Genomic DNA, 12819 nt, shown 5'->3' with positions numbered 1-12819 from the left:
CCTCTCCTGTCCTCTCCTCTCTCTCCTCTTCTCTCCTCTTCTCTCTCTCTCATTTGCCCAACTGCCTCCAAACCAAAAAGTACCTATTTAGCACCTACTTTAGGGGTAGCTAGGTGGCATAGTGGAAGAAGCACCAGGCCTGGAGTTGGGAGGACTTGGGTTTAAATCTGGCCTCGGATATTTCCTAGCTGTATGACCCTGAGCAAGTCACAACACCAGTTACCCAGTCCTTGTCACTCTTCTGACTTAGAAGTGGTAAAATTGATATTGAAAAAGCACCTACTTTGTGCTAGGGACTGATAAGTGTTGGAGTCACAAAGACAAACAATTTTCATCCTCTTAGTTCTAAAACAGTGTCCCAAATAGACCTCTTCTCTCCTTCATGCTCTCGGGAGGCTTACCTTCTATCATTAAAAAAAAATCTATTCTTTCATGCTGTCCATCCAATCATCCTATATGAGAAGTATTTACAGGATATTCTAAAAGTCTTTTGTGCAGTTTTAATCAAACTGTGCTGACTTCTAGGAAACTATATGTGCCTCCCCCATACACTTGTTGGTTTTTCATATTTAGATGTTTCCCTTGCTGTCTGTTGGAAGTAACAGATGGGGTTGCCCTAGGACAGGGAGTGTGTTTGTTTGTGTGTGTGTGTGTGTGTGTGTGTGTGTGTGTGTGTGTGTGTGTGTGTTAGTGTGTGTGTGTGTGTGTGTGTGTGTGTGTGTGTGTGTGTCTGTGTCCTCAGCCTGGGATCTCCCTGACTGTGAGAATGGTACCCAGATCACCCACTCCACAGCTGAATCTGTGTTGGAAATTTAGAGGTGTCAAGAAGGTGACAACAAGGGGTGTTTCCCTTTTTTCCTTCAACTCTACATTTTAGTTTGACCCCAAATTAGACTGGGCTTGTGTCCTGCTCTTGAAGTTCTTTCATTCTCTTTTATTTAGGAAATGTTTTCCTTTCAGATTGAGAAAAAGAAGGGGCATGATTTGGAGAGGTAGGGGGAGCAAGGTGGGAAAAGAGATAGGAAGGAGGGAAAGGAAGAAGGGAAAGGAAGGGATTAGAGTTTCTAGAAGTCCAAGAAAAAGAGGCCCTTCCTGGTCTAAGATCCTTGGGAGGGGAAGGTTCTAACTGCACTGTTTGTGATTCTATAGTAGCTGTGGTGATGAGACCAAGATATGGAGGGATGATGGGGAAGTCTTTCCTTGTTACTTTCACTCTCTAGGGCCAGGGACACACATACCTGAGGTGGGGTAAGGCACTTGGGGAATTCCCCAAGTGGCACAGAAATAGTTAAGGAATGATGAGTGTGGCAAGAGGGCAACAGGGAGGAAGTGAACAGGATCCTCCATTCACACATGGTTGTGTTTCCTAAAGGAACTCAGGCTAGAGGGCTATCACCACAGCAACTGGATTGTAAAGGCAAGATCCCTCTTAAGTACTCTCCTTGAGGACTATTCACAGCAAATGTTTCATCCCAGATCATCTGCACTCGGACAGGCAGCAGGTCTTCACACTCCTCCCATTTTTCATCACTTGTGTTTGACTGAACCAAAGGGAATGAGAGGGGAAACTGTCTGGAGGAGGGAAAAGGAGAAATTGTGTGGTTGGGGTTAGGGGTTGAGGGAAGGAAGGGAAAGAGCACTACACCTAACCATTTCAGATAAAGAAAACAGTGGAATGCCATAATAGGATCTATGAATGTAAGAGACGATTCTGATGATATGAAATGGGGATGTTGGGGCAGCTAGGTGGCACAGTGAATAGTGAGCCAGCCAAGCCCAGTGTCGGGAGGACCTGGATCAAATCTGGCCTCAGATTCTTCCTAGCTATGTGACCCTTGGCAAGTCCCTTAAACCCAAATGCCAAGCCTTCACTGCTCTTCTGACTTCAAATGGATGCTGAGGAAAGGGTTTGAAAAAAACCAAAATGGTGAATTGGAGAGGAAAGAAAGTGGAGATGGAAAGATCTATTAGGAGACTATTCAACTACTCAATGGATGATAAGGAAGCCTTTTCCAAGTGTGGTGGCCATGGGCAAAGAGGGGAATGGGAGAGGAGAGACTGTGTGTGTGGAGATGTGGAAATGTTACTCTAGCCATCATATTGCAGATAATTGAGAAATGTCAACTTACTAGCTATGTATGAGTCCATTTAACCTCTCTAGGCCTCTGTTTCCTTATCTGTAAGATGTAAGAAGTTGATCTATGGCCACCAAAGATTTGAATCTTCAACCTGAGTCTCTAGTCCTATGATTTAAAAAAAAAAAACACCTTAGAATTAATACTGTGTATTAGTTCCAAAGTAGAAGAGTTGTAAGAGCCAAGCAATGGGGCTTAAGTGATTTGCCTAGGGCCACATAGTTAGGAAGTATCTGAGGTCAAATTTGAACCCAGGGCTCCCATTTTTAGGTCTGTGTCTCAATCTACTGAGCCACATAGCTACCCCAGGACTATGGCTTTTTGCTTATGTTTGGTCAGCAGTTCTTGGGACTTTATAAGGTCTACATTAAGTAGATAGAGGTGAAATCCCTGTAATTTTTTTATGAATGAAAATGACTCAAAAATAAGATGCATTCACTATCCAGAGCATCTCACTTGATCTGTAGGTCATGGTAGAAATCATTAATTCTAGTACCTGAGATGGTAATGAGGAAAATCTAGTCTAAGGGTGAAATGGTACCAAGGTTTCCTCTACCCCAACTCTCTAGGTCTGAAGATTCCTCTGTGGAAAAAAGAACCAGAGGAACTCCTGGATGAGGATGATGATGAGGAAGAAGATGAAGAGGAAGAAGGTTCAGACGAGAAGGATTCAGAAGAAATAGAGAAAGCTTCAGAGAAGGAGGGAGAGTACTGGGATTCAGAGCAGGAGAATCAGGATGGTGAAGGGAAAGACAAAGGCTCAATCTCTTACTGCCCTCTCCGCCAAGAATCCAGTATACCAGAGGTGACGGCCCTGAGGCGCTCAGAGAGCGTATTTTGGACATGGCTCAGCCCCCTCTCCCTCCTCTCCAACTTGGCCTTCCCTGTGGACAGGTGCTTAGAAAAGGGAGCCGTGTCTCCTGACTATTCTTCCTATTTCTGGGGGTGTCAGAGAGGGTTAGACTATCAGAGAAAGGAATATTGCCAAACTTCTTGGTTTCTTCCTGGGGTTGAAAATTCAAAGGATGCTACGGGGTCTTGGGAAATAGCAGGCTTTTGGTGGTGGTGGTGGAGGAGGGAGATGTGGTGGGTGTCCTGCTTCAAAGATCATAGGTTTAAGAGTTTCATTTTACAGATGGTAGCTGTATCCTTTTGAAGCCTTTTCCTGCCCCTGGAATGGTGACCAAACTTGAATGGGGGCGGTGGGAGGGAGGAATCTTTTTTATAAATCCCGTAGATTAGCAGAGTCCAGAGAAGGCTTCTGGTATTGGCCGAATGAAGCGAGGCTGACCTCCATTTCCCTCCATTCCCCCAACCACCAGGAAGAGGATCCCACAAGGACAGATATGCCTACTGGAAAAGCAGCAGCAGTCTAAGAAGAGCCCTTGTTCCCGTTGTGAGATTCTCTTCTGCAGGAAATGCGAGACACTACACTGTGACCCCAACTATGTGGAACACTGTATCCTGGACCACTGGGAGGGTGGTGAACCTTCTGAGCAACAGATACGGAGTGGGACTAGTAGAACCATGCTAGGTGATGCCCGAGTCCTCATCCCCAAGAAGTAGAATGACCTAGTGAATAAGGAATCAGCCGGAGGCAGTGGGATCTTGGGTTCAAATTCATATGACCTCAGTTTTTCCATCTGTAAAATGAGAAGAGATGGATGTGATGGTCTCTTAGATCCCTTTGAGGGCTAAATCTTGGGTCCCAAACTCTTTCATTTTAAAAATATTATCCCTGGCTCTTAGATACCATCCTTTAGTTCTTAAATGACACACACTCTATTCCTAGAACTGTTACTAGCTTTGATATGAGGCATCTTTTTATGCCCACATGGGAGACAAAGAGCTCTCATCCCTGGCACTTAGATGCCTCTCCCCAGCCTGTGATACTGAGGCTATGTGGGATTTGCTGAGCCTGGCACCTTGGGGCTGGGGTCATTTACCATGTTTTAAATGATCAGAAGAAATCTTGGCCCACGATTTGAAAATGCCCAGTTACTGCCCCCATCACAACCTGCAGACCCTCCCCATAGTCCCCACCTCATTGTCTACTGCTAGTCTTAACCTCTCTGCCTGGACCCTTTTCCTTCTCTCTCCTGTATTAATCTCCTGGCCATTTTAGGTATTTCAGATCAGGAAGAAGAATGTGAAGCAGAGCCAAAAAGCCATTCTCAGGAGGCCATTTTGCTTACGACGCCTCAACTCATGGTCGAGGAGCTTCAATAAAACCTTCGGTTCAGCAATCAACTGAAAACTGAATATGGACGTGAATGGGGACACTGTAGGGCTCCTAGCAATGGTTGGGAGAGGGCCAGGGGGTCCCCTCTTTTCTGAGTATTCTCCAAGGTTTTATTTTCCAAGTAAAGGCATGGAACGGTGTCCAGGGAGCTCAGTACATTGCCATCTCTCCCTAAGCCTTGAACAGAGTACAGATTCCCATCTGTACCTCAGTAATTAGGCATGTAAACTGTCTACCTCCTACCCTGCCTTCTGGTAGAAAAACCTATGCCAGGGTAAAAGGCATTTCCCCCTTTTATACCAAGGAAGAAAATGAGGCAAAGACAATTAAACCCAAGTCTTGTTTTCTCAGTAGAACAACAGATCTCACAAAAGTCCAGTAGGTCACCCCTCCCTAAGGATTGTCTTCAAGGGAGAATTTATTGGGGTGGGGGGGTTATGGATACTAGCAGGCACACCCAGAGCTTGGGAGTGGGCAATGGAAGAGGATGCAATGGAATCAGCCTGGCTCTCTACCCACTGAGCCACCTAGCTGCCCCTGAATTCTTCTCTTCTTACTGCTCAGAGTCAGGAATCAGCAGCTCAACTGCAGGTCCTAGATTAGTGGCTGGGAAGGGTTGGGAGCAGTGTTAGCATTGGGTGGAGAGTTTGCCTCCTCCACTAAGAATCTCAGCTATTTCTGGGGTTTAGGGCTTAAGGAATGCTGTGTGAATGTATGTGTGTGTGTCCTAGAGAATGCTGCTATTGTAACAACAGGGGCCAAAGGGAAAGGTGCCCAGCTGACCCTGCCTCATGGAGAGATTTTAGTCCTCCACCCTTGAAATGTTGACCTGACCTCGCTGCTGTTACTTCCCAATGGACCCTTTTGGGCTACTTAGATGGGGGGAAAGGAGGCAATATTTTTCTAGATCTCTGATATTCAGCCTTTTCTCTCCCCCTCCCCAACTCTGACTCCCAGAAATAACTCTCTCCTTTCCTCCCTCTTTATTTGGGATTCATCCATCACAATCACGTCCATGAGGAGATAGCATTACGCTTTGTTCTTTGACTCTGCCTGGAGAGTGGCTGATCCATGGTCCTCTTCTCACTCCAAGAAAACCCCACTTAATTCCTCCTCTTGTGGAGTTGGGCACCATGATGATTGCCTACAAAAGACCCCCCTTTCCATGGTAGGGGAATAAAAGGCTGGGCACGAGAGCCCTGACTGCTCATAGTCCAAGAGGCTCAGAACAGAGCACTCCCAGAGTTGGCATCCCAGCAGCCCATCCACGGGAGTTCTTTGGCCCACTGGCCTGTTGCTACCACCTTCAGTGAGATAGGATCAAAGCGCCAGTAGCGATCATCCTGGAAGAAGAGGATAGAACCTTCAGGCCCAGGCAGGGCCCCTTGAACTCCTGAGGGGACACCCCCCCAGTCCCTTAGACCTCGAGGGTAGTAGGGTTCAATCTGTAGCCCTCCATTGGACAGTACATAGTAACGGGAACCCTTGAAGAGCACGAGGCGATGAAGTGGTGGGAAGAAAAAGGCAGCATCTGGGTGGCGAGGGAGCCCTCCTGCTCGGCACTGTTGGGGGTAACCCTTCAGTAGCTTTGATCCTTGGAACCTCCAACATCGACTTCCTGTGGGAACAGAGAGAACCAGGAGGACAGAGTCATGTGGGCAACCAAGTAAGGAGAGTGAGGATGAAGAAGCAAAACATGGGATAAAAATGGAGGAGGGTTGCTTTAGGGGCTGGGACAAGGGTATGACAATAGAATAAATAGCAATTGGGTCTATGGGATGGGGGATTACACATTCCCTTTTTAAAGACCATTTGTGCCCTGTGTCACTTAAGCCCCACTGCTAGCCCTTATAGCTTTTCTGTCTTGGAACCAATACTAGTATTAATTCTAAGATGGAAGGTCAGGGTTAAAAACAAAAGTTTTTTGTCCCTCCTGACTCCCATCCCATTGGGCTTCCTGGATATTAAAGAGAGTTAAGAACGAATTTTTAAAAAGTGGGAGACCACTAGGTGGCTCAGTGGAGAGAACACCAGACCTGGAGACATGAATTCCTGGGTTGAAATCTGGCCTCAGACACTTCCTAGATAGGTGACCCTGGGCAAGTCACTTAACCCCAATTGCTTAGCCCTTACCATTCTTCTGCCTTGGAACTAGTATATAGTGTTTTTGGAGGTGGGTGTAACGTGTATCTTGGAATCAGGAAAGACATCACATAGAAGGTGATCCTTCAACTTTGAAGGATCCTGGGAATTCTAAGATGCAGAAGAAGAAATGCACCCCATACATGGGGGATGGTGTGTTCAGGGTATTAAAGGTAGTGTAATGGATAGAGTACCAGCCTGGAGGCAGGAAGATCTGAGTTCAAAGCTAGCCTCAGCCACTTACTAGCCGTGTGACCTTGGGCAAGTCACTTAACCCTGTTTGCCTCCTCTATAAAATGTGATGGAAAAGGAAATTTCTCATCTCTAAAATGAGCTGGAAAAGGAAATGGTGAACTCCTCCGGTATCTCTGCCAAGAAAACCCCAAATGGAATCATAAAGACTTGGACCCAACTAATTGACTAAATGATGCTATAAAATAAGGTTGGAAAGGGAGATGGGAACTGGGTTGGGAAAGATTTTAAATGCCAAACAAAGGAGTTAACATTTGATTTTCCAGGGAATGGGGAGCCATTGGTGTCTTTCAGACAGAGGAGTGATGCGGTCGAATCTTATCTCTGAGCAAGCTAACTTTTAAGGAGAAAATACATGGCTAGCTTGAAATTGTTTTCTGTGGGCTTCGGTAAAGAGAGCTAGACTAGATGGTCTCTGAAGTTCTTGCCAGCTCTATATTTAGGATTCTTGAAGCCCTTGCCAGCCCTACATCTCCAATGATGATGTGATGAGTTCATGGAAGGAGGAAGGTTTGTTCTGCAAACTCCCAGCAGGTGTCAGCACTGGGCAGTCAGCGTCAAGCCAACATCAAGCCCAGGAATATGGAAACTGCTAGCCTGAGGACCATGGCCAGTTGGCCAGGTAAAGACAAAGGGATGGCTGAGAAGCGGCCCCACCTTCTCTGAATCAGATCTGTGAACAGATCCTTTTTCTTATCTCTCTCCTCCTTTCTCCCAGCCTCCTCCATCATTAATATCTCTAGTCCACATCTCTTGCCCTCACTTTTTTTTTTATCCCTTATCTTTCATCTTAGATTCAATACTTTGTATTGGTTGCAAGGCAGAAGAGCAAAAAGGGCTGGGCAATGGGGGTTAAGTGACTTGTCCAGGGTCACACAGCTAGGGAGTATCCAAAGTCACATTTGATCCCAGGACCGTCCCTCTCCAGGCTGCCCCTGAATTCTTTTCTTCTTTTTGTTCAGAGTCTCTGTGCCACTCAGATGCACTTGGGAGCTTTGAGGAAGCTTGAGATGGGAGTGGGTAGCCCCTTCTCCCCTCTGCCCCCATCCCACCCCCCAGCTCGAGCACCTTTAAAGAAGTAGAAATCTCCATCATCCTGGGACACAGCAGCTGCCTCGATGTGGGGGGGCAGATTGGCCCATTTCTCCTGTAGGAGTTGGGGGGCTGAAACATTGCCGTCGGCCTCCACCTCCCAGAAACTGTTTCCTTTAAAGATGTAGACTCGGTGGTCCTTGTCTACAACCCCGGCCCCCAGAAAGAAAGATGCAGGAAAAGGTTATTTGGTAGCTCCTTCTCTCCTTCCTCCTCCCCACTCCTAGTCCTTAGAGATGCTGGTTGGGGATCCATCCCTGCTTCCTCTTTGCTGCTGAGGGAAGACAAAGCCCCATGGAATGGTCGCAGAACATGAGCTTCACTGAATCTCTGAATCATCAGAACAGGTGGAGCCATGTTCCCAAAGCCAGATTACCAATGCAAGACTCAAGTCCTGGGAGACCCCTAGACATTTGGGGGAAGGTGAGGCAGGGAAGGGAAAAATGAAATTGAGGACTGGGAGCTGGGGATCAGAGTAAAGAAAATGGGTTGAGAAGGATAAAAGGATCGTTGTATTAAAACTGGAAGTTATCTCGGAGGTCATCTAGTCCAACTCTCCTTTTTACAGATGAGGAAACTGAGGCTCAGACAGGGTAAGACAATTGTCTAAGGCCACACAGACAGAGTCAGGAATTTGAGTTCAGGTCTCCTGATTGTTAAATTTCATGCTCTTTCTCCTAAGAGCAGGATGGGAGGGAGTCTTGGGATGCCTGAAGACGTAAGGGCAGAGCAGAGCATCACTTACCTGCTGTGATGGTGTCAAAAAAAGAGTGGCAATAATAGGGCCCTCTAGCTCCAGATTTCCTGTCCCATGGCCTATGGAGGTCCCAGTCTTCAAAATTGGTGAATAGCTTCCCAGGGAGCTGCTCAGCCACTGAGCCCCCCAGGGGCTGTCCTGTAGGTAGAGAAGGAGTAATTCTGGCACACTGGTTATGCCAGGTTGTATTAACTTTCTAGTGTGAGTAGGCAGAGGAAGGAGAACAGGAAAAGTATATTCTTCTTCCTGGATTAGGCAGGATCAATCACAGCAGCAGGGGAAAGCGTGCTGGGCAAAATCAAGAAGACCCGAGTTCAAATCCTGAGTCTTCCCCATATTACCTGTGTGACTTTGGGTAAGTAATTTAACTTCAGTAATTCTCAATTTGCCCTCTAAAATGAGGGAATTAGATTAGATGACTTCTAAGACCCCTTCTAGCTTTAAATCTGTGATTTGAATTCAAACTTCATTATTAAAAAAAAAACCAAAAAACAAAACAATCCACGAAGGGGGCAGCTAGATGGTTCAGTGGATTGAGAGCTAGGTCCAGAAATAGGGAGATTCTGGGTTCAAATCTCATGTCTCAGATATCCTAGCTGTGTGACCGTGGGCAAAGTCACTTAAACCCTATTGGCTATCTCTTACTGCTCTTTTGCCTTGGAATCAATAAACAATATACAATATCGATTCCAAAGCAGAAGGTAAGGGTTTAAAAAACAACAAAATAGTCCAGGAGTCCCGATTCTTGCCCTTTGGAGAAATCACATATAACATGATCACAGATTATAGGTCTTGATCTGGAAACAACCTTAGAGGTTCTGTCCCCTTATTTTACAGAGAAGGTGAGGTGACTTGTCCAAGGTAATACAGGTAAGGAGAAGGAGTCAGGATTTGAACCTCCATTCCCTAATTCCAAATCTACTCTAAAACTGGCTTCTGGGGGAGGGACATGGCAGGGTCAGGGGAGGCCTGAGAGGTCTTCTTGGGGCCTAGAGGTGGAATGAAGGGGAGTTAAGACAGGACCCCCCAATAGGAAGCATTAGATTGAGAAGGGTCCCAGAGAAGAGAGACCATTGGAGACAATGGGACCACCATAAGGAGAAGCATCAGCTTGAACAAAATCTGCCCAGTAGCTTGGGTTCTTGGGAATGGGCTTGGACAGCTTTGGGAAAAGCAACTGATTCTCTATGTCCCATACCAATAAGCTATGGAAGTCATCACAATCTAAAGGGGGAAGAGATTAGAAGTTGTTCTGGATGGGGACAGCTAGGTGGCTTAATGGGTAGAGAGCCAGGATGAAGATGGGAGGTCCTGGGTTCAACTATGGCCTCAGACACTTCCTAGCTGTGTGACCCTGGGCAAGTCACTTAACTCCCATTGCCGAGCTTACTGCTCTTCTGCCTTAGAACCAATACACAGTATTGATTCAAAGGCAGAAGGTAAGAGTTAAAAAACAGTTGTCGAGGATGACTGAGGGTCAGAGAATCTGTGAGTAAGAAGTCTGGGATTGATTAGTTGAGATCTCTGGGGACCAATACATTTAGCATTATGGCAAGAGATGATGAGACATGGGGACATGGCATGGGAGATGTTATGGGTCAGAGATGGGGGGTGAAAGGGTAGAATGATGACTGGCAATAGGGAAGAGGGCTTGGGTCCACGGTTTTTCTTTTCCTCTGGGATGGTGGGTGAAGAGGGGCTGGAAGTCAAGGATTCAAAGAGATGGGATAGAAAGGATTCTGGGCAGAGAGAGGGAGTGCCGAATGTCTTAAGGTGGAACGGGATGAGGGCTGGAGATGTGGAGTGCTCAGGGTCACGGGGAAGAAGGGGATGGAGATCTAAGTGTCATGAGTAAGAAAGGAACAGAGACCTGAGAGTAGAATTGGGAACCGAGGGATCGGATGTGGTTGGTACCCAGAGGATGGGACCTACTGATTGGGGCAGGAGATAAGGGCAAGGAGGATGGGAAGGACTTAGATGAAGGATGCTCACCATATAACCTCTGGATGGCCAGTACATCATCCCAGTTCAGCACGGAGTCCCGTCCCAGCCTCTTGTAATAGGGTGCCATGAGAGCCCGGGGAGCAGGGGAGTGACCCAGCCCCAGCGTATGGCCTATCTCGTGGGCCAGCACCACAAACAGGTTCCGACCTCTTCGGCTTCGGAAGGACCAGCGCTCATCCCTATCAAAGTGTGCCTCCCCACGGCGAGGGAAGAAGGCGTGAGCCAGGGCACCTCCTACAGATACCCAAAGACAGCAGATTAGTAGCAAGTCCTTGTGGGAGGGGGTTATGGGCAAGCAGGGCAGAGTGGGATCTTGGACCTTAGATTTCTAGGGCAAGAACCCTTAGAGGACAAACCCTCACTGTACAGTGGAGGAAACTGAATGACTCGCCTAAGGTCACACTAGGAGTTAGTGGTAGAGGAAGCCGTCAAATTTAGGCTTTCTGGTTTTCTGACTCAAAATCTAATACTCTTTCCACTATACTCTGCTGATTTCCAAAATCATGTAATCTTCCTTCATTACAGCCTAGAAAGATGAAGTGATTTAGCCAACGCCACACAGATTGTGACTCAATATCCAAGTTCTCCATATTATGGGGTAGAAGGGAAGAGAGAGCTGGAGATTTGGAGCAATGGAGATATGGGTTAAAAACAAATTCTGGGGAAGCTGCTAAGTGACTCAGGGGATTAAGAGCCAGGCCTAGAGACAGAGGGTCCTGGATTCAAATCTGTTCTCAAACACTTCCTCGCTGTGTGTCCTTGGGCAAGTCACTTAATCCCTGCTGCCAAATACCTTTTGCCACACTTCTGCCTTGGAACTAATACACAGTATTGATTCTAAGATGGAAGGTGAGGGTTTTTGTTTTGTTGTTTTTGTTTTTTTTTTAAAGGAAGAAGCCTATTTAGGACTTTTTATTTCCATATTTTCAAAGCAGGAAAAGTAAACTAACTGACCCGCTGGGGTTGTGTTTGTAGCATGTGACCACTCTCTTCTCTATGAGAATGGAGGGAAGACAGAGACAAGGATCATAGAAAAAGGATTTCTCTTTTGCTTTGTGATGTATTATATGATCCCACTTCCAGATAGGAAGAATTTTATTTCCAATTATATTTTGGCTCTAGATGATAGATTTTATTTTATTTTTAAAAATCTGTACCTTCAATCTTATTATCAATGCTCAGGCGTAAGGGCTAGGCAATAGAGTTTAAGTGACCTGCCCAGGGTCACACAGCTAGGAAGTATCTGAGGCCAGATTTGAACCCAGGACCTTTTGTCTCCAGGCCTGGTGCTCTATCCACTGTGCTACCTAGCTATAGACAGGAAAGTGGTCCTATAAGAGGGCTGGGTAATGCTGGCCCAGGATTAAGAATTTTCAATTAAATAAAATTTCCAAAGTGAGAAGCCATGTGTTGTAGTGTGTTAAAATCTGGCTTGGTTCAAGTTTTGGCTATGTGACCCTAGGAAAGTCATTTAATTTCTGAGATTACATTACAAAGAAGGTGCTGATGGACATTGGTAGAGGGAGTTCTTTTCTCCAAGAATTCTCTGGAGCAATAAGTCACAGATTCCATACCTCAACCCTTAATCCCTGAGGTGGGTAGAATCCTCAGGTGAAGACAATGGGTGTGTAGGGTTCTGGGAAGGTTCTGGGAATGAGTAATAATACCTCACCCTTTAAGATGACACTTCTTGATCTTTCAAAGCCACAGTAGCTAAGAAGAATGTTATAATACCCATTTTAAAGATCAGAAAACTGCAGGGTTTGCTAGAGAGGTGAGAGACTTGTCCAGCATCACACAGATAATGACAGAAACCAGTCTGAGTATAGTGAAAAGAGAACAGAATTGACAATCAGAAAATTTGGGCTTGAATTCTGGCTCTGCAAATTATAAATTCTGACCTTGGTTAAGTAACTTAGAGCCTTCCTAGAGTCAAATAGATGGGTTAGTGGATAGAGTACTGGGCTTGCACTCAGGAAGATTTGACACTTTCAAATTGTGTGACCCTGATCAAGGCATGTAACCTTTCTCTGCTTCAGTTTCCTCAGCTGTAAAATGGGAATAACAGACCCTACCTCTCAGGGTTGTGTGGATCAAATGAGATAGTATTTGCAAAGTGTTTAGCACAAAGCTTAGGAAACACCCAAATAAATAATTCCTTCCCTCCCTTTCTTTACTCCTTCTTCTCTTCCCCT

General features: G+C 46.0%; 2 protein-coding genes across 2 annotated transcripts in view; one reads left to right on the top strand and one right to left on the bottom strand.

The window, feature by feature from the left end:
• Positions 1-1353: 1353 nt before the first annotated feature.
• On the top strand, positions 1354-4364 carry C4H17orf50 (chromosome 4 C17orf50 homolog). The gene is made up of 4 exons (XM_044673222.1): positions 1354-1417; positions 2705-3029; positions 3458-3669; positions 4261-4364. Exons 1-4 carry the CDS (start codon positions 1354-1356, stop codon positions 4362-4364), a joined length of 705 nt encoding a protein of 234 aa, XP_044529157.1.
• A 339-nt stretch (positions 4365-4703) lies between these two features.
• Positions 4704-12819, bottom strand: part of MMP28 (matrix metallopeptidase 28) — a 29723-nt gene continuing 21607 nt past the window's right edge. Inside the window, exons 5-8 of the mRNA XM_044672739.1 lie at positions 10613-10858; positions 8609-8758; positions 7840-8007; positions 4704-5995 (exon numbers count right to left, since the gene is read on the bottom strand). Coding sequence (XP_044528674.1) covers positions 5601-5995; positions 7840-8007; positions 8609-8758; positions 10613-10858 — 959 coding nt within the window. The 3' untranslated portion in view covers positions 4704-5600. The remainder of the gene's footprint in view (positions 5996-7839; positions 8008-8608; positions 8759-10612; positions 10859-12819) is intronic.

This window comes from Gracilinanus agilis, chromosome 4 (assembly GCF_016433145.1).
Source record: "Gracilinanus agilis isolate LMUSP501 chromosome 4, AgileGrace, whole genome shotgun sequence".
Taxonomy (NCBI): Eukaryota; Metazoa; Chordata; class Mammalia; order Didelphimorphia; family Didelphidae; genus Gracilinanus; species Gracilinanus agilis.
The sequence above is the reverse complement of the archived record's forward strand: the minus strand, read 5'-3'. Positions and strand labels throughout refer to the sequence as shown.